General features: G+C 40.4%; 1 protein-coding gene across 3 annotated transcripts in view; it reads left to right on the top strand.

Moving 5' to 3' along the window:
* LOC125899579 (potassium voltage-gated channel subfamily H member 7-like) overlaps nucleotides 1-22041 on the top strand; it is a 52156-nt gene that overhangs the window by 1215 nt on the left and 28900 nt on the right. For all 3 annotated transcript variants that reach the window (XM_049593996.1, XM_049593995.1, XM_049593994.1), the window contains exons 3-4: nucleotides 12256-12411; nucleotides 21305-21742. In XM_049593996.1, the coding sequence (XP_049449953.1) occupies nucleotides 12256-12411; nucleotides 21305-21742 (594 nt within the window). The remainder of the gene's footprint in view (nucleotides 1-12255; nucleotides 12412-21304; nucleotides 21743-22041) is intronic.

Here is a 22041-nt window from a genome sequence, read left to right as displayed (position 1 = left end):
AAGTAAACAAATACATATAACTTTGATCCTCATCAGGAGGGTTATGAATAGATATTTCACAAGAGAGTCATTTTAAAGCAAAACAAAAATATTATGCAAACAAAAACAGCATGCTGCATAATATATATCTAGAAGAAGAAAATTGTTGTGTGAAATTTGTATTTTTTGAGTGTTATTAGCGTTTGCATGCTGTACAAATCAAGTGTAACAGCCAGTGTGTCAGATACAGCAGGCAAAAGCTCCATAAGAATTATGGAAATATCTTTTTGGTACCTGCTGTGATTCACAGCATCATGTGCCTGGATGAAACAAAAAGAGTTAGGCTGTCACAATAAGGGTGTGAGTGAGACACAGAGCTCAGCTGCTTCCTGTGACGTTTGTGAGGTTTACTTACTTTACCACTTGTCAAATAAAATACACTCCCTGTGTGTTTCAAGATCCATGATGCATTTAGCCACGCTTTGGTGTGCAGCGAAGGTGCACACAGCAGCATCAGTTGACAGCACATCTATCCACTAATCTGTAAAAGTGCTGTACATGTGATAGGCTGCAGCACTGCCAGCTTTGCATAAAACATGTCCTCCCTTTAATGCTAGACTGCTGTTTGTCATTCATTTTTAGCCAACCCTAGTCCCAGTGTGTATGAATGGTGCACTGCAGAGACAGCAATCCTGAGTCAGAGAGAATTAATACGATGTTACCGCTCAGTGGCATAAATCCCGGGATTGACCACCTCCTGCCATGCTCTCACATGAGCTCTTTATGGTCAGCATGACATAGCTGCAGAGTCAATCCGAAAGTGCTCCTCTTATAGAGCAGCACAGCAAGTTTTATTCCATGCCAGTGTTTGCACCAGCAGAGGCCAACACTTCTTTGTGTGTGTGTGCATGTGTGATATCATTTACTCATATCCTTTACTCTGTGATGACTTAAGGCATGTACAAACAGCAGTACACGAAGAGCCTAAGCTGGAAAATAAGAGACATGATATTTTATTTAATCATAAAGAGCCAGGGCTTTAATTTTTAATTGTGAGTTTGATTAGATTCTAGGCCATGGATACATGTTTAATCTACCACCAGCAGCCGTCGGCCTGTACATTTTTTTTTTTTTTTTTTTTTTTGTTATTGTTTTTTGCTAATCAGGAGGAAACCAAGAGCCAGCTGCTCCGCTGCTAAAATAGATTGTTTCAGAAACCTGCAAGACAATTACACCAAACACTCTAGGGTATGCTTGTGTGAGCATGAACAGCTTGGTTTTTTGACAAGTAGGATTTTTTAAAGCAACTTCGTTTAGTACCCCATCTTACATGCATGTGCTGTAGCCCCAGCGAAACATCATGTGCCTGTTATGTTTAAAGCGTGGCGGATGAGAGCCACAGAAACCTTCCGACATAATCGTCGCTCTCTGTCTCTTCACAATCCTCCCCAGTGTGCATCGCGGCTTCAAGACACAACTCTTAATACTCCTCAGAGGAATTTACAGTGAGCGTGCGTGCTCATGAATAAAGATGTCAGGGCTGACAGTGCAGTGACTGGGAATGAGCAGCTTACAGGGTAAATGCATTAAAGTGGTATGGAGGGACACAATCCACACGCTCCCACTGCTATAGGGGAATGAAAGATTCATGGCATCCTTGAGAGGGATGGCTGTATTGATTCAGGTCGCTCTACAAATTGAAGCTGATGGGTGGAAAGTGGATGTATTCCATGTCTCCTCTCCTAACTGTATTTCAAGTTATCAGTCCTCATGCAAATCACTTAATCCTTTGTATTAAACCCCCTCCATTTTCTGTGCTCCTACTGTACGTCACAAATCGCATGGGCGTGTTAAAAAAGAACAAAATAAACCAGCTCAGATAAGTTACCAGTATTCCTTTGCTATTCCTCCCTGTTTTTTTCACACTGTGTATATTGCTTGGATTCTGATCTATAGGTGTGACTTAAATGCTGCTGTTTGGAGGAATTGCACTGTCACATAGTGAAGTTTGTTTTTCATCCTCCATCAGTAGCTGCGGTGGGAAATCTTAAAAAATAAAAATAAAAAAAAGGTCAGGATTTGAGGAGGCTGTGTGACATCAGGAGCAACACAGCATTGGCCTTTTTTTCACCAAAAAGGCAGAAAGTTAAGCTGCTTATGCGTATGCTTAGAAATTAAAAGTAGTGGAACAATGGGGACCGTGGGATCGCAGCAAAGGCCTTTAGCACGAGGGGCACTTTCGTTTACTTTTTGTGCTCCCCTCCTCTACGAGAACAACCGAGACAGGTTGTGAGAGAAGATACCACAGGCACAGCCTTCCTCCAGCGATGATACATAATCAATGAGATAAATACTTTCCCTTGATGGCTTTGTAGAGCTATCCTATTCCACAGGGTGTAATAATACTTTGTACCTGAATGAGTCTTAACAAAAGGAAGCTGACACCGTGCAGGGAGAAGTTAAATGGATAATGGCTACATAACAGTGGCAGCTTAGCTAACCGTGCTGAATGATCTGGGACATGTGGTATGCGTGGGTGCAGGGTTTCATAGGTGACTCCCCGCCGAGGGGACTGAAGGGCCGCGTACCCCTGCTGAGGGTTTAGTGGCAGGGGTGCCTACAGTGCACAAGGTGTGCTGCAGGACACTTGGATGACCACGCTCCAAAAGAGCACATCCATTTTTCATCACGCTCAGCCCTCTTTGGTGTCTCGCAGTATGAGGTGAAACACATACAGAGCTTTCCTCATCAGGTTTCATGTGTTAGATGGAAATCGGCTTGTCCTGGTAGATGTAACCAATTAAAAGCAGACCGGTGGGGCTTTCCATCTTTGTGCAATGGAAAGTGGAAGTAACATGTTATATCTGCAGCTCACTTACAACATGAATATGAGCTTCATTATAGAGAAATTAGATATTTATTTAATGGAAGGTTTTCTCCCATTGCTGCCCTTAACTAAGGTGAGAAACAATTTCACTGGTAGCGAGGAGGAGCAGATGGAGCTTTGAACACCATAACAATACACGTCTAACTCTGAATTGAACAGGAATGTTCATCCACAGGCTATTTTTATCTCATGGGATGCCTGTAGTGGAGGAGGTAATCTAATTTCTCTCTCCATACTATCTGTGTTTTTCTTAACTTAAATATTTTACCATACATTGAATTCAATTGGCCAACATTTGTGCCAAATTAAACAGCATCAGCCAAATATCACGAATTGATAAATGTAAACACAAATGAAATGCAGCTCGAGCAGGAGCTGCTAGTTATCCCTGACGGCTCTGGAGACACTGATTGAAGATGAAATTAGGCCAGGCTGTGCAGCTCGTAGCGCTCTCACTGAGGCGAGATGTTGCCACAAGGCCCAAGGACTCTAAACAAAGGGTTAGCTTGCATGGCCTCTCCCTACATGCCCCAGTCCCGATTGGCTATGCCCCAGTAACATTGCGTATTGGCTTAAGCAGAATAGCCCTAAACAAGAAACATGTCAGATTTCATTATGCAAGATGTACTACCAGGCAGTATACTGGCGCTGTACTGTTTAAAAGCTCCAGTTGTGTTTTGTACATTGGGAGAGATACAAAAACAAAAATCAGCGCTCAACAATAATACTCATGTTTCTCCCTAAAGCAGCTCAGCTCACGCAGATTAATGCGAGGCCTCAATACATCAATCGAACCTCTCTTTTTGGACTAAGATTAAAAAATATACAGCACATGACTGTAAATTACTACATAAATTCATACACCAGTCCTGTGCAGTATCTTTGAGACATCTTTCACCAGAACTCTGTTTGACCTGTGAGTCATCATTGTAAGAGTGTCCAGAGGATCACTTGATTAAGCAACTATGTTTTAATAATTGATGATGGAAATAGAATCTACAGTAATGAAATTTCCATCATGAAAAGGGAGCTACTCTTAATACACTGTCCATTCATTCAAGCAGGTGTAAATAACATTTCTTGGCTCGCAGGGAAACACTCTACGTAAAGGTCAGGGAATTAATGGACGTTCACCAGTACAAACCGCTCTGCTGTCAGTGATGTTAACCATGTCCAGCAGCTATGTTTGGATGCTATTATGTTGTGCTGAGTCGAGTGTTGTAGAAGAATAGGGAGGTTAGATAGCCTGAAACCTGAAAGTGGTCAACAGTTTTTAGTCGCACATGTGCTGTTCACTACAGCTTATTTGTATTGTATTCATATTTACAAGAGTCAGAAGTTAATGATGTCAGATGTAAAGGTAGAGGAGAGAGGAATCTAAAGAGCTTGCAAGATGGTACAGTGGATGATACAGTTATTTTAGTCATGAGTCTAGATTCTTTTGGTGTGAGTTGTCAGGTGTTGGAGATATCAGCCGTAGAGATGTCTGTCTTCTCTCCATTATGGAACTAGATGGCACTCAGCTTGTGGTGCTCAAAACATCAAAGATACATAAGAAAAACTCAACAGCAATGTCTTTTTCCAGGAATCATGATCCAGTTACTCGAGATAATCCACAGACCTTGTTGTGAGCAGTTTCATGTAGGAACTATTTTCTTTCTACCCCCCTACACCCACCAACTGTATCACCATGCAGAAGGAAGAGTGCATCTACTCATGGACTAGAGCCTGGTGATTGTGACAGTGTGAGATGTAACTATGAATGGCGTCCTCCTCAGCTGAACTGTAACAGTAGCTAGCTCAGTGGTGCTAGGTGAGCTAGTAGTAGATGCATGCTTCCTTCTGCTCTGTGATACAGTTGGCGGGTGTAGGTTGGTGGAATGAGAATTTGGTCAAAAGAGTCCAAGTGCCATATTGTTCCATTATACTGGAGACAAGGCAGACGTCTCTTCGGTCGATATCTCCAGCACCCTCTCACACCAAAACAATCTATATTGATAAATAGCACTACAGGTGAGAAAAAAAATTAACAAAACACAAGAAAATAAAGAAAACATCATCACCATTTTGACAACACAAATGTTATATTTAGGCAAGTGAAGCGCTGTGAATAAATAAAACATAAGCAAATTAAAAGACACATTCACCAGTTATGAATACACAACAAAACACTATTAAAAATGGAGCACATACACAAAACACACAGAGAAATGCTGCAAGTTGTACATAACCCAGCAGTGTGACATCACAAAAGAAGTTCCCAGTGAGACTAAAAACACAGGAACACGCCTTTACACATGAAACTGATGTCACATAGTGATAGTTTTACAGTAACTCTGTGATAGCACTCTGATATTGCTGCAGATTTTAGCTACTCTTGCCCTTTACTAAACACTAGTATGTTCATTAGTGGCCCCCAGAAACTCCTTTTGTGTTATAACTCAGTACTGTATTGTTCTGTATGCAGCATTCCTGTTATTGCTTGTGTTTTTTGCAGTGCGTCTCTTTATGGTTTGTTTTGCTTCCTGATTTCCCAGCAGTGCACCTATTTGTCACAGTCTGAGAAGAGGGCAGTTGCAATGTTTGATTTAAGTGTTGTGTTGTTACTGTTATGCATTGTTAATCAATATCTGCATTGTCAAAGCAAGGATGTCTCTGGCCTTTTCTCTCTAAGCTGCAGTGCATTCAGCTCAGACACCATAAAGGCTGTTACAGACTAGTTTGTACTGAGCATTGGTCTCTCCATGTCTGAAGACAGAAGTGCTCAGAGGAGCAACACTTGAAGGTGGGATGAAAAGCCTGCCATCCATAGTGTGGAGCAAGACATAATGAATCGTAGATAAGGAGATAAGGCACACTTTTGGACAATCTCTCCTTGAGGGAATTCAGAAAGGGATTTCAGATGCTGTTTGATGATGCAACAAGAACTTGAAGGGTACTGATGCCTTTGGCTTGGGTAGCGAGCATGCAGCTGGACCTCGTAAGTCAAACTATCAAACAGGCAGTGATGACAGAGATTAAAAAAAAAGAGATACAAATGAAAGCAAATGTGAGTCCAATTAAAACAAAGGAAGCCTGAATGAATTGTGAAGATTAGCAACATGACTGAGTTTAAAATGTGTTGCGATACGGAGAGTAAAACATACTGTGATGATCAAACAGTAAGTGTACTGTATTCTCTGTTGATGGTTTATATCTCTGGTACATTTTGTGGTCATGGTCATACAAAATGAATAGCTTCATTTACTGTTGTCACAATGCATTACATTTGATTTTATACTTTTACTCAGTTGTTGTTTTTTCTTTCAAGAGAAAATAATGTACTTCCCTGAGGCTTTCCCAATCTGTAACCATGTGGAATGAAGGTTAACGCACAGTAGTATCACACCAACTCGTAAATAGGTCAAATTACAGATCCAATATTGTTTCCCAATGAATCTGAAAAAAGACCATTGCTTCTCATTAAACTGTCTGACAGTTTTGTTCATCGTGACACTTCAGGAGTTGTGTCTGCCAAGGCAATTAGTCAGTGAACAGGGGGTAGCATCACAGATCGAGAAAATGGGATCTGTCCATCTGTTTTTATTCACATATTGTAGTATTCTATGGCTTGACTTGGAACGCAAAGTTTGGTTTTAATTATGTTATCTCAGAATGTTTGGTAATGACATTTGTTTTCATTATAAACCTTAATATACATGTCAATAGCGCTGCACTGAATAAGGTTGAGTAAGGGCAATCAAAAGCTAGGAGAAAATGACATTAAAGCTTTGGGTACAGATAATTTTCCCCACCAAAGTAACGTCAGTAGGCTCTTTGCCTTTGTTGGAAGTCTAAAAGAAGATGAATAACACAGTTGTTTCCAATCAATGGCTGACGCCGTCTTTCTTCAGGTCATGAGTAGCTCTGCTGATCACATGACTCTCTGCTACTGATTTTAGCTGAAGGGAATAAAAGTACTCTCTGTTTTATTCCCGAAAAAATATTTTTTTTTTAAATTACAAAATGACAGATAATTTAGTGATAAGAGCATCTGATTACATTTTAGAGCTGTACAGTCCCTGCTGATTTAACAGTTATGGAGAGGCTTTCCTTTGATCCATTTTTGGTAGAGGTGACATTCAGCAGGAGACCAGATGAGAGGGGACCCCCATGGCTTAGCCTTTAAGCATGACCATTGTTTTCCCATCTGGTAAGGTAAACTCCGGCCCAGAAATATTTCTGCTGAATTTACCATCTTGGCTCTAGACAGCACATAGTTCTCTACTACGAACACTAGACCTATCATCATACATTACATTATATATCCATATACTGTGTCATTACCTTTAATAGCATTTCATGTACACTCTAGTGTTAGGTCACTATAAGACACAGCATGCTTAGATTGTCTCAAATTTTCTGTAAATTAATAATAATAATAATATGTTGGCATGCATCTATGTAGCATGGAAATCTTACTGCTGTTAACAAAAATAAATAAATACATGTAGAAGCTTACAGCTGCATTCAGTTAAGCTTAAGGGACAGCTCAGCCCAAAATTAAAACTAAATTTTTTTCGCATATTTTCCCTCTTACCTGTAGCACAGTCAGTCTAGATTGTTTTAGTGTAAGTTGCAGAGTGTTGGAGGTGTCGGTCGTAGAGTTGTTTGCCTTAAGATAATCAACAGAAGGCAGCGTGCACCTACAGTGGATGTGTCTGTCTACTTCCGGTTTAGCACACTATGAACTTGAATGGGGGTAACAAGATTCAATTGTGCGGCTCTTTTAGACTTTCCAGTTGTTAGCAGATGGAATGGTCAAAATCCTGAAAGTGAAACAAATCATTTTGCAAGGGTTGCAACACTCAAAAAATGTATTCATTGATTTACAGATGTCTCTTTCATATCTAAGTCAATGGGAAAAGTTCTGCTTGGGCCACAGAGTATCATGTGACAATGAATTTGTACTGTTTGGCCTCTACAATAAATTACTTCATTTCCTGCTAGCCTGGCTTCTACTGCCAGCTCACTTTGCATCATTGACTTTTGTTTTTATTTTATGTTTTTTTATTTAACCAGGAAGTCCCAAGAAGAAAAACAAACATTTGTCTGTCACCTGTCATCTTATGATGTCCTTAAATTCATTGATCGATATAAGTGTTTCTAATTTTAGATCTTTTTGAAGATTGCTCCATGTCCATGGTGCAGAGTAGGAGAATGCAGTTTTCCCCAGATCTGTTGAAACCCGGGGTATATTAAAAAGTAACCACCTGGAGGAGCGTAGCTGGTAACTATCAGAGCTGACACATAGAGGGGTGCAGAGGTAGGCTGGGAGTGTGCCCAATATTGCTTTATAGATAAAAATATACCAGTGTTGTTGGTCAGTGACGTCCAACCCACCAAATCATAAAGAATGCAGTGATGAGTAAGTGGCACTGAATCAAGAACAGGTAAAATGGAGGAGGTTGCATGCATATACAATACAATAAGTTGGCTAACAATGAGTTAGTCAACATTGCAGCTCAGCTGAGGACGGCGCCATCTATGCTTTCATCTCATGCTGTCACGACCAGAAGCCTCTTGTCCATGAGAATATGCACGCCTCTGTCTGAGTGGTTATACAGTAGGCAGGTGTAGTTTGGTAGACAGAACAGTTCCTACATGAAACTGCTCACAGAAAAGTCTGCAGATTATCTTGAGTAACTGAGTCATTGATTCTAGAAAGAGACAGGAAACTAAAATATGTTTTTTTGATTTTGGGTTGAACTGTCCCTTTAAGCAGTTCATATTCAATGCACGGGTTATTGCTCAACTCTGAAAACTTTCAGTAAACCCCTGACAGAGAGTAAAATTAAGATCAAGTGTACTCGCATGCCTGAGCAATGGAGCAAAGGGGACAACGGCATCTGTTTCCCTGCATAATGAGGAGAAATGCTGAAATCTCACACTCTCATTTTTCATATCTACATAAAAACAACTCACCTCTGCCTCGCTCTGTTATGAGACTAATGCAATACACCATGTTGTGGACATCATGTGTTATTGTCATTTTTGAATTTTTAATAAGATTGCATTGGAGAAACTACAATAAATACCATATACTATAACATATATATAATTTATTTATCTTATCTTGAGAGGCTCAGTGGATTGGTATCAACTGACATACCTTTCTCAACACACAACAACAAGATTTGTTGGGGAAAATGTAATTTGCAAATTTTTGGTTATAAATCTACAACTAGAAATATGGTGAATACTGTATGTCACACTGTTGTAGACTTTTACTCAAAAGTAATTCCAAGTCCTGCGGGGAACCTTGTTGCATGTCATTTACCCCTCTTTCCTCATTTCCTGTCACCTCTCCTGTGTCCAATTTTAGATAAAGAAAATGCCCCCAAAATAACACCAATAAGCGCACATTTTTAGAGGGAAGAGTTTAAGGATTTATCACTAACAAGTTTAATTCCTGCAGGATTTCTCAGATAATTAAAATTCGATACTGAATAACTCTCTCATTCTCCCTGAAAAATGAGCATACTGTCAAATCAAACAGATCAAAGTTGAAACCCAAAACGTTCCCTTTTATAGAAAGGACAATGTCGAATTAAGTGAAGGATTTCTGGGAAATGCAGGAAAGTGCTTTTTATGAAAGAGGGATTTTCTGGGGACGGACTCACAGTTATCCAGCTCTCTAAGCACCGCTCTTCTACTTTACAACATAACATGACCAGGCACCCATGACACTAGGCGAGATGGGTGTGGAGTGCAAACCCGCCGGTCTCATTGTCCACATACAGCACACACACATGCTGTACTGTTTATCCTTATTAATTCACATGTTAATCTTGAAACACTGATTCTGCATGTGTTCTCAAACACTGCCCATTTCTTGATGTTTTATATAATCTTAAAATGACATTATCATATTGTCAGCGGTGACAATGCAGCATTACTTCTGGGAGTTTTGATGCAGAAATCCTTCCAACAGAACTCAGGCATGTTGAGGCAGCCCGAGCTTGTTATATTTAGTCAGACATGAAGTCCACTGCTAATGAATGCTGCTGGCAGGGTGTCTGTGAGCCCTGCGGAGATTACAGTGAGCACTGGTAATATGTGTCCTCTGTGAGTAGGAGCAGCACAACAAGCCAGACAGACAGACCTACATAGAGAGGCAAAGGGACAGTTAGTATTACATATTTGTGATTTTATAGGCCAGACAACAAACGTCATTATTCTTAATATGTTCTCTGAAAAAAAATAAATGAGAATTTTTTAAATATGTGTTGAAATCTGGAATAATTTCAGAAATAACACACACAAAAAACAATCAAGATAGCTTTCTCCTGTACTAGAGATAGTCCCTGTGATATTGTATGTCACCCTGGCTGTATAGACACTATTGTGTTGTTGTTTAGGGTCCAGTGAGTAGAAAGTTTTATTGGTGGGCAGTTGTGCCCGCAGGCATCAGTAGCTTCCACTAACACAGCTATAACCAGTTCAACTGAGAAATTGGGATATTCTTGGCTCAAGACTAAGTTTAGATCATGGATTGTTTTCTGCTCCGCTGCCTCACACGATGCTCAGTTCTAGTGATTGTTCCTATGAGCACATTGCAATCCTCTAAATTGGCTGTAATCTGTGCTGCCGGTTTGATGTATTCCACTAAACCCCACTGTCTGCACCATACTGTGGCTCTTGCATCATATTTGTCTAACTCCTAGTAAGCGTAGCCATTTTCATAGTATGTTTTGCTCATTAAAATGCTTGTAGTGCGTCTATATGGGCCGTGCTGCACACATAAACACACGTGTACTTTGTTTAACCCCTGGGCCTACTTATTTTATCTCTCTTTACTGTTTCATTTGCTTTGACATGCAGGCTTTGACCTTTAAATCAGATCAACTTTGCCTCGGTTTTCCCAACATTCATGTGAAATCAGAGGGAGGTGTTAGTCAGTTTTAGATTTCTGTTTAATTAGCATTCTGAATAATGGCCTTTACAAAGACTTACATGATTATGATAATACTTGTTGATAAATTTCCCTTAAGCATAATGATTTTATGCCTCCACGCCGGCAACAGCCGTCCGTTTGTCCGCCCTTCTATCCGTTCATCCCGTTCTCATGAACATGATATATCTGTGGGAATTTCTTAAAATTTGGCACAATCGTCCACTTGGACTCAAAGATGAATTGATAAGAATTTGGTGGTCAAAAGTCAAAGTCATGCTGACATCACAAAATTTCACACAGTTGTTTAAAGTCATTGGTTTTACGGATAATAAGCTTTAGGTGATTGTTGTTGCACCGTGTGATGAAGCTCTCTGTCACTCCTCTGTAAAAATAGTCTCCAAGTGAAGACAGCATGGGAATTATTCACTGGAATTATATGCCAACAAAGCAATAACGTCCACTTCACTCAAAAAGCACTGAATACCTTTTATTAAATTCCTTTAAAACCTTCTCTACATACTATATATGATAGGAGTCTGGGCAGACATGGATATAAACTGCAGCTTGGCTGTGGCAGAAGCATACAACCACAAGGCGGCAATTGTAGTTTTGCCTCCGCGCCAACATCAGCTGGGGCCGGAAGCGTTATGTTTTTGGGTTGTCTTTCTGTCCCATGCTCGTGAACATGATATCTCGGAGCCACCTGGCCACTTGGACTCAAGTATGAACTAGATTAGATTTTGGTGGCCAAAGGTCAAGGTCACTGTGACCTCGCAAATCATATTTTTGTCCGTAACTCAAGGAATTCATATGCTACTTATGACAGAATTTGATACAAAAGTCTAATAGGATGAATGATGCAGTGATGGCATTTTATATCCAAAAGGTCAAAAGTCAACTTCACTGTGACATCATAATGTTGAGCAGCAACACTTTTCTGGCCATGACTCAACACCATCACTGAGGAACAGAAGGAGAGACATGTGGTCAGACACTAAGAAGGTGACACTAATCTTGGGTGTCCAACCTGAAAATGTGCTGATGGTACAGATCTTCTCTGCTGTTGGGTTGAAGATGTGTCTGAAGCATCCATGTTGTACAATCTGTAGCGTCTTTGCAGCAGCATCCATATTTGTCATGGCTACAACTTTATGTTCCAGCCTGTGCCCCTGCTAGTCCACGACAAGCTCATCAATTTTGCTGCTTTGGAGCTTGAGGTGATTGTCCTTGCACCATGAGACGAAACTCTATATGAATCCTCTGTGCTCTTTTGTAGAAATAGTCTTTAAGTGAAGACAGAATGTTTCTCACTGTGAATTACTTGATTCTTCTCACTGGAAATGTTCTAGCTTTCTTTTAGGGTGAAGAAAGACATCACGGGACATACTAAACCTTTTGGAGATGACAGGTTGATGTATGCTTCAGCTTTTTGACACTTTCTTCTCTCTCTCAGGGTCTGACTTTCAGTGTTACATCCATGTGATCCCTGTGAAAAATGAGGAGGGCGTGGTGATGATGTTCATCATAAATTTTGAGTACGTCGTGGATGAGGAAAGTGACAACTCCACAGAGAAGATAAGCCCAACGTCCCCGACAAAGTCAGATCAAAGTGAGTATCTGATATACCATTCCCTCCTTGCTGTGATCCAAACGTGCCTGAATAAGCATTGCTATGGAGTGAAAAGCACAAAAATAGAAATGAGAATATTTTTTTGTCTTTGTTGTTGTGGTATTTTAATTAGTTGGAATTTCCTTTTTACCCCACATCAGTATTTTCTAGGTAAAAACTTCTTTTATGTCCAGAAAATCCTGACACTGTGCCAAAAAATTATGCATGGCACTCCATCAGTCATACATTTGTCACATTTTTTTCTGTCCTTTTTTTTTTTTTTTTCAAATGAAAGCTGTCCACATTTTATGAAATGGCTCCATTTCTAAACCAACAAATTTCACTCCTTCAACAAAGATCAGTTGCATGAGTGGATGGCTGTAATTGAGATAATTCATTAAAATAGCCCTCTACATCTCTTAGACTCTAATTAAGCACTAGAGATTTTGATACGGTCCACTGAGATGCTGCTTGTAACCTCCAAACATGTTGCCAGCCTCTATTATTCAAAAAAAAAAGTATGCAATATTTAGTTTGCAAGTGCAATCCAGTTTACATGTACAATGATGAAAAGCCCCGCGTGCATTCAAGGAGTAAGTGGTCTGCTTAAGTAACCACATCTTGTTGCAAATGTTTAATTCTTAATTGTTATATCTGTTTTATGCCTTTTGGGAGAGGAGCATATACCACACTCTCATTTTTTATTTGGATATGTGTCAGTAGGTGTAAATGTCAGTGAGACATTCCAGCTTCTCTCTGATTGGAAGCACTCAGCATCTCTTCTCTGACCGGAGCTCAGCTATCCACTTCAATCAGCATGAATTCCTCCAGGGCACTGGCATTCGGCTTGCGCTGTACTCTGTGTATGCGTGTATGTAAGTGTGTGCATGCAGTCGTATGTGTGTGCGTGCTTGCTTGCTCGCGTGTGTCTGCCTATGTGTGAGCAAGTGCCTGTGTCCACTGTTAACATTGCTAATCAGAGTTGATTGCTTGTGACTGTGCTACAGCAAGGAGACCTGTGGGTAGATGGGCAGATAAACATATGATGTGACTTTTGATTAGAAAGAGTCTTGACTACACACACACACATAACACTTAAAGTATAACCTTACTATTGTCTTTGTCTTTGAGCAGCTTTTAGATAACACCAGGGGATTATGAAACAAATTTACGCTATACTTGGTTTGACAAGACAGATGCTAATAATCTGTAATGAAGCTGTGTGCTAGCAGACGATAGCTTCCATTCAAATGTAGGGCAAGTTTTAACCAAGTTGTTTGAAAATTGGCAAAATAAAATAAAATTTATATTCCATCCACCACTGCAATGCAAATATTGGGAGTTCGTTCATTTAGATAAACAGTTGGTGGCACTAATTCTCCAAACGCAGCGAGATGATGTAATTAAAAGAGCGCCAGTCTAACCTCAAACAAAGGAAACCAACGATTCATAATGACGAAGAGCACATTGAACAATGGAAATAGAGAGGTTTTTTTTTTTTGAAGATTATGTTTTAGGGCATTTTTTGCCTTTAATTTATAGGATAGTTAAGTGTGAAAGGGGGAGAGAGAGAGAGACATGCAGCAAAGGGCCACAGGCTGGAGTCGAACCTGGGCTGCTGCGGCAACAGCCTTGTATATGGGGCGCCTGCTCTACCACTAAGCCACCGACACCCTGGACCAACTAATATTACAGCTGTGTGCTCTTGAAAGAGTTCTGGTAACAGCTGTGTCTGCAGGCCTTACCATTTTAAAAGCCATCCAAAGACGATGAAGAGAGCTTGCAATGGCCTATGCAGTGACAGTATGTCATGACTGTACGCCATCATTTATCTGCTGAATCTGTTTTCATCGCAATTAAGCCTCTTTTCCACCACACAAAAACACTATAAACACCCACTAACATCTGGCTCTTGTCTTTAGTGGGAGAGGTTACAATTGGCATTCATTTCCAGGACTAATGGCTCGGTAGACACGGTAGACACCCGGGCGGATGTGCTAATTTTTGCCATTTTTTGCATGTGATGCAATGATGCACCGCCACAAATTCCATCCATCTCCGTCCAAGCAGTGCTTGAACATCATTTCAAATAGTCGTCACCAAGCAACCTGGTCTCACTTCGAAGTTGTCAAAATCCGGCACTTGGGCAGTGACTTGCGACGTCAGACACTGATGAAAAAAGTCGTCCTTTGTAGGGCCGTAGTCTCCTAGTCGATTATTTGGTCCCTATGCTCTCATTCGACCAAATTCTCATTAGTCGAATAATCGCTGTGTTACTTATATAAAGAGAAAAGTGCTACATCGATAGCTTTCCAGGATTAATCCATTATTTCCTGTGGCAGGGGGACAGGATAAGTTACCTGTGAAAATGGGGGTTGACAGAAAGTTGGATTCGCCAGTGGAAACAAAGCTTGTATTTACTTGTATTTCACAGGTAAGAAATAAATTGTGAAGAGCATTTTAAGTCGTGTGTGTGATTTATCCTTCAGGGATTTATACTTCAGGATTTATCCTGGCTTCAGTTGGAAACGTGTTTAGTATAAGACAGTTGTTTTGTCGGTGAATCTTGTGAGTTGTATTGGAGCCAAATTATGTACCGTTACCTTTCTTAAGTATTGGCTGTTGTCCCTGGTTTTATATGAGAAGAGGAAAAGATCGCTAAGCTAGTTTATACAGTGTAAAATGCCATAGACTTGTGCTAATAACGTGAGCATGTTGTATCGGTGGGGGAAATGTGTCCAGATAAAGATAAGTCTTTGTCTGTCAGTTCTGTGATTTATAGTGAAGCCAATTTGCGTAGTTGTGTTTGAAAATGTCTCTATTAAGCCATGTTTAATGTGTGTTTTTAATCAACTATATAGATAAAGTTTGATTTGAACCAAACGTTACAGCACTTAACACAGTCCTCCACTGCCGACTAGTGTTTTGGATGTGTAACTGCAGAGTGACACAGACACACCACCGCAGAAGTAAAAATAACGTGCAGATTTTTTTTTTTCCACGACTAATCGATTAGTTGAAGATTATGTGCGACTTTAGTTGATGAAGATTTTATTTGGTTGACTACAGCCCTAGTCCTTTGACGTCAGCATGATAAGCAGCCGGTCGCCATTATACTTTAACGCTGCTTGGTGGCGTCAGGGAGAAACGTGGTGGAACAGTAACCAAAGTTAAGGCAGGAAAGTCCAAGTAGGATGCGTGGAAGGGGTGGTGGGTGGGTCCAACAAACACTGATTTTCATCCAGTAGAGCAGTATTCACATTCTGTAAGATTATAAAGCCAAATCCTGTTCTTTTTTTCCTAGCCCCAACCAATTGCGTTAGTTGATGAAGGAAAAAAACTGTCAGTTTATGGTGTTGTACTGATGTAGTGCATTTATTTTGAAAGAGACTGTATGTAAACGGTAAATTTACGATGAAAACAGAACTGTATCTTGAAAGAAGACAATGCATGTAACGTGGAAAGTCCATAACCAAACATTGATATGTGACGAGGTCGGAGTGAGAATGTGTTGCACCAAGTTTGAAAGAGAGACTGAATAAGTAAGACATACAAAAAAGATTAAACCCTCCATAACACTTTCACTGGCCTCCATGCTGCTTTCTATTGTTTTACAGTTAGTTTTAAGAGGTCACATTTACCTTTTATTAATATGCCAACTTTCAACCTCTCCCCAGCATCAAAACTTTTTTGCAATATTTTGAGATTCTTGTCAGATTTTTTGCATTTTCACTCAGGTTTTGTTTGCGCAAATTGAAAATGTGCATCAAAAGAGGTGGCTGGAAACACACCTTATATCATGTACACATACTGTCTTTATTGCCAGTCCACATATTCAGTATCTCTTCAAATGTGTATGAAAAATACATGTATTCCGCAGCATTTAGACCATGAGTAGATACAAAAAATTTGGCACTGATGACTGAAATTCCTCTCAGGTTGTCAGACCTTTACACCACAATGACAGGAACATTTCATAGGCAAAGGAAGAACTTTGACACGTGACTGTGTTAAAAAAAAATAGCTTTTTAGGCATTTTACCTGAAATCATTAGGGAGAACATTCCCACATAGCCTAGCCATACATTTTTGTCTTGCCATTTGCCATGTCATTTTTGTCTATGAAAAGTGATTTTTGGACACTGGGGAGCTAATTATGATCTGCTGTTGACAGCAGGCGATAAGCCCGCAGGTGTTAACTAGCACAATATTGAGCCTATAAGAGAGTATTCCCTCTTTCCCAGAGCTGCCATCTAGAACACATCATTCAGCAACTTCAACATGCCTTAAAGGCCCAAAACCAGAGACAATACTTACAAATTACTCAGCAGAAATATATACTGTCCGGTGCGTCTTTCTACTGTTCAGTCAACAACATTGGAATCTATGAACTTTCAAAACAGAAACTCAGCCGAGCCAGTTTCTTGCAGTGTAAAGGTCTGCTCCTACATGTAGCTCTTTCCAGATGTTAAAGCTCGTCATTCATGCCCTACGGGTGAGCTTGGACACCCTGTGACACAAAGTCTTGTTGGCTGTTTGTATCCAGAATCTCATCCTCTAGAATACTACCCATAGCTCGTGAGCATAGCTGAGGGCTGGAACATAAATCAACTGGTGTATCGAGAGCTTCGCCTTCAGGCTCAACTCCACTTTTCCACCACAAAAGTCCATGTCACTGCTAATGTCGCATCGATCGTCCTTTTAATCTCCGTCCTTGTGAAAAAGACCTCCAGATACTTGAGCTCCTTCAGCTGAAGCACAAACTCGCTCACAGCTCAAATGGCACAATCCACCATTTACCAGCAGTGTACAATGGACTTGGAGGTGCTGATTCTCATCCTCGCCCCTTCACACTCTGCACCGAAAGCCTTCACAGTAACAAGAATAAACATATATTTTGGGAAGGATATGTTGACATGTGTATCACTCAGTATAAGAAGAAGTCAGCCCCCATTTGTAAGGCATTCTCAGTCATCCAGGTAATAGGGTATTCAAAGTAATAAATATCACAGGCAGCTGGAGATGCCGTTTTAATCTTAAAGACATTTCATCAGTGAGCCGAGGGATTTAATCAGTCTGCTCTCTAGTGGGGAGTCCCAAGAAGGTAAACGTCTTTGGATGATTCACACTTAAGAGTCGCATGAGGTGTCTTTAGGGCCATGTAGGAGTTGTTAAGATCACGTGGCAGTTATGTGTGAGTCATCAAAGTCCCGTGAATTCAGGTGTGAATTGGTTTGAAACCACCTCAGAGGACACGGCAGGAAAGCACTGTCAGCTGCTGATGAGCTTTTACAGGAAAGCTTTAAAAGGTCAAAATAGCAGCAAGATGTAGTAAAAGCTCCATAGCAACACACACAGGAGAGAAGCAGCGCAGTCATTCTACACATACAGTATATGGAGTCACCAATTAACACAGCATCGGCTTGTTTTTCAAACCCAGTGACACATTAATGCAGATACCTGTCCACTCTAATGACTAAAAACCTTAATATAAATCTCAGCATGCCACCTATAAATGAACAGTTGATTGCCCCAGGGATCACGTTTTCTGTAGTCCAACAGAGAGGGTAGCATGGCACTGGTTCCCTCAGCAAAAAGCCCATAGGATTTTTCCATTGGATTTTGGATTATTTGAAAACGTTTATAATACGTGCACGTTTTGTTCAGCAAAATAATCTTCTCAAGTGAGCACCACTTTCATGATTAGCCTAAATGTACCAGAAGTAAAAATCTAACAAAACGAACTACACTAAAGTTCCATGACCGAACTAATAAAATTTTTATTCCAACTGAAAATGAGAGATATAAAAGAAAAATGTGGGTACTGTAAGTTTTTATGGTATAATTCAAAATGCATCCAGTACTGTGATGTATTTTTAGGACATACAGTATGTGTGCTCGTGATGATGTCATTATAGAGGGGGTCTGTATGATCATTGGTATTACAGTGATTTACTTTTATTGCACAACGAGGATATTTTTCTTAAGCTACTCCACTAACAACTTACATCTTATTGGGTTGGTTTGAGCTCCACTTTTCCATACTAAAATGTGTTATACAGGTATTATATAAGCATTCAGGCAGAGCAACAGTCAAGAGCATTCTCAGTGCAGATGACACAGTCTCCCCGCAGAGAAGAGACAGGAAGGTTGTCCATATCTCCTGCCAGCTCGGGATGTCATTAGGTTCCTCTCCAGGAAACTTGTTGAGTGTCATGGCTCTATTGTAAGCTGCTATGGTTGTAACATCAGCACATTTGGCCAGGGAATGGAAACAGATGGCAATGACGTTATGTAAGGAGGCTGCTGAGGGATGGGTGAGGCAGGGTTCACTTTCACCCTCTTTCTATTGTTAATGAGCCAAAACTTTCGCTCTGTCCCAAGAGGTCGTTAACATTCGCTACTGTGTCCCATCTGAAAATGTGTCCTCTGTGCAAAAATTGGGTTCCTGTCTCAAATTAATGAGGCATAATAAATCGATAGTGCAATCTGCTCTTTCCGATGCCCACGGGTGTTGAAAGGAGATGTGTTCCAATATGGCAAAACCAAATCTCTTTTGATTTGTCTTAATTCTTAAAGTTTAGTGGGCTGATTTTCTAACACAGGAAATGTTTAACACTGAAGTATATCACTGCTGGAAAGATGGTCTTTTCTTAAAACTGGGGTCTCTATGCAGTACAAAAACACAAATACTTTTGAAATTGATGCTATATGACCAGAAAAACAGAGGAAAAAGGACTTTGGCATTCGCTTTTGCTTAAAAGGGTAGAGTACAACTACCACAATGCACTGCACCGGACCAACAAACGCTTCCTCTTGTGGGTGATGTAATATAAGCTTAGCCATTTGGACACATAAAACAGTATGGATATATTTTGCAAAATATGGTGTCAGTTTCTTTGTGACACCCCATTAGTACATATTCAACAGCCAGTGCTGCCCGCCCCAAAAAACTTCTCTTCAGTGGGTTACCAGTTATTATGTGTAAGTTTACATCAGTAAAGATGATATTAATTTTAATGCCTTTTAGCATCCCACTTATACGTAGGTTGGCTATTTAAGCCCGATACAACATTATAGGTATGTCCCTTACCAACTATCTGTCGTTCTTTAAGGGTAAAGTAGCAGATGTCCCAGTTATCTCTTTAGCCTTGTGCTGCATTCATGTGATGTCAGAAAAATGAGTTCCCGATCATATTTCATGGCTAACCTGATCTTTTTCCTTTGCACTTTGTTATTAATGTGCTGTTTGAACACTCCGTAGTGTCCATGATGTTGCCACGTCACAGCGTAAACCTCATTAACACACTGAAGTCAGAAAAGCGACCATCCAAGGAGCACACGAATGCACCATTGGCCTTGGTTGCAGGCCTTTGAACTACATTACTACATTTTTTTTGTTGTTGTTTCTTGGCTGTTGTTACAGTTTTAGTTTGTTGTTTGCTATTTCAGTAAAGAGGACTTTTGCAGCTATATACTGTACACTTTTTGAATTCCTCCGACCTAAGTCAGTCTTCTGAACTAGAACGGCTAGCACTGCACTGAACTACGAGGGTTCGCAGCCTAGGATTGTATCAGTATCTCAGAGAAAATACATTATGCTCTTGGTTTGTTTGTGTCCAGTTGTTCTTTTTCCCGAGATAATAAGTCATTGTAGCATTGTTGTGACAAGCTGACCACTATAATGCTATTTATGGAATATGATATTTTTCCATGGGTATTTCAAGCAACGGGGGGAGCACTGACACAAAATAATGTTTTATGGTGTACAGTAAAACATCTAACTTTTGCTAAGCTATGTATGTAAAACAGATTTTATTTTCTAAGTAACAAGCTTATGCTTGAATGTACATAGGCCACGTAATAGAAGATGGTTTAGAAATAAGATTTGACTGCATTGATTTGTCGTTCTTCCTGGGCATGCAGAATACATCCCACCTCGAGAACAGTTCATTCCGTCTTGTTCAATAAATGTAGCTGCAGATTCGATCCTATCTCGTTCCCTCACCGTAGCAGTCAGCAGGAACAGTACCCTACAGTAACAGCGAGCAGGAAAAGTTGAGGATTCATGAGACCTCACGTCCAACAGGCTGACTTTGTCCATACCATACACTTAAAGTCATTCAGTCCTTTCATTTTTGCCCTTTACAAGTTCGAGCAACAGCCTAAGAGCGAGCAAAAGTCAGATTTAAAGTGAGAGATAAGCAGGGAAATCTGGGCGCGGGCATGATGGAGTTAAATAAACCATAGTTCATCTATATATACTACCCGCATTGTTATAATGCAAAGCTGGTTGAAAATCAGCAAAGCATCATTTTAATCAAAAGATGTGAAGCTTCAGTTACAGAAAGTCCTGCAAAGATGAGAGAAATGTTATCCCCTTAAAAAACTGTATGGTCATCGTATAAAAGATTAACTTAAGAAAAGTACACAGAGGCCTGTGCACTTGAGCAACCAGAGCCAAACTTTGTTCATTTCATTATTTATGTGCGGATGTGTCTCAGCACCTGCTGTTCTCAATGTCGGGCTTCCATGTACTTTTTTTGTATCACTGTTGTTGTCACTGAAAGAGGAAGCAGATATGTCAAAAGAACTTCAAGCACAAATGATATAATAATAAATTATCATATAGTCAGAAAAGGAGTGTGGCTAACCTCTGGTTTCATTGTCATAACCTTTGCAGTTGCTGAAAATTGGTCATTTAATCTGTTCTCACTTCCAGGCCTACACTTTTTTAGTTTCCATTTTCTCTTATATGTTTAGGCAGAACAAACATTTTGTGCAGTCATGAATGTTATTGTTCAATATTAAAAAATTACTTTTAAATGTTTTTATTTTTATTGGCATACACTAAAAATCTAACAAGGCTTCTCATTATTTTCCCTCACTTTTAGGGAGAAGTAGATTCTTCCGCTTCCGCCAAGCTGCTTTGAGCCTAATGAACACCAAGCAATCTCTTCCACAAGAGGACCCAGATGCTGTGATGGTGGACCCGCCCAAAGAGAATGAGGGCTCAGTGGCCCTGCAGAGCTTCCCCTCGCCTACCAAGAGCATTTGCAGTCCCATTGAGACCAATGACACGCGTGGCCTCATAGGCTCAAGCCACCACTCTTCCCAAGCTAGCATCGGCCCTGAACCAGTTGACCATTCGTCCCCTAAACTCCCCTGGGAGAAGCTGTACCAGACAGAGCCTCTCCAGTCCTCCAACACCCTGTCAAACACCTTCCCCAGAGGCAGCATCAACAGCATGAGGCGAGCCTCATCCGTCCATGAAATTGAGGCCTACAGCTCCAATTCCAAAAGCATATTCAGGGATCGTCATACCAGTGAAGGTACGTACTGCAGTGTGTAAGGAAAGCTCATGGCTCCAATCTGCGATTAGTGTACGGGGCCCCACTGGCCTAGACATCACATTATAATTGAGTTTGTATTAGACTGCAGACCAGTGTTAACACTACCATATGACATTGGGGTCAGCAAGGCAATGTACACCAATTACAGATTTGGTCTTCAAAAGTGATTTTTAAGAGACACTGTTTGTGTTTTATTCTTTTACTTCTATCATCTTTTCTGAATCTGTTTAGGGTTATTAACATGTTTCTTCTTTATTTGCTCTGTCCACAAAACGCTG

The sequence above is a fragment of the Epinephelus fuscoguttatus genome, linkage group LG13 (assembly GCF_011397635.1).
Source record: "Epinephelus fuscoguttatus linkage group LG13, E.fuscoguttatus.final_Chr_v1".
In the NCBI taxonomy this organism is placed as follows: Eukaryota; Metazoa; Chordata; class Actinopteri; order Perciformes; family Serranidae; genus Epinephelus; species Epinephelus fuscoguttatus.
The sequence above is the reverse complement of the archived record's forward strand: the minus strand, read 5'-3'. Positions and strand labels throughout refer to the sequence as shown.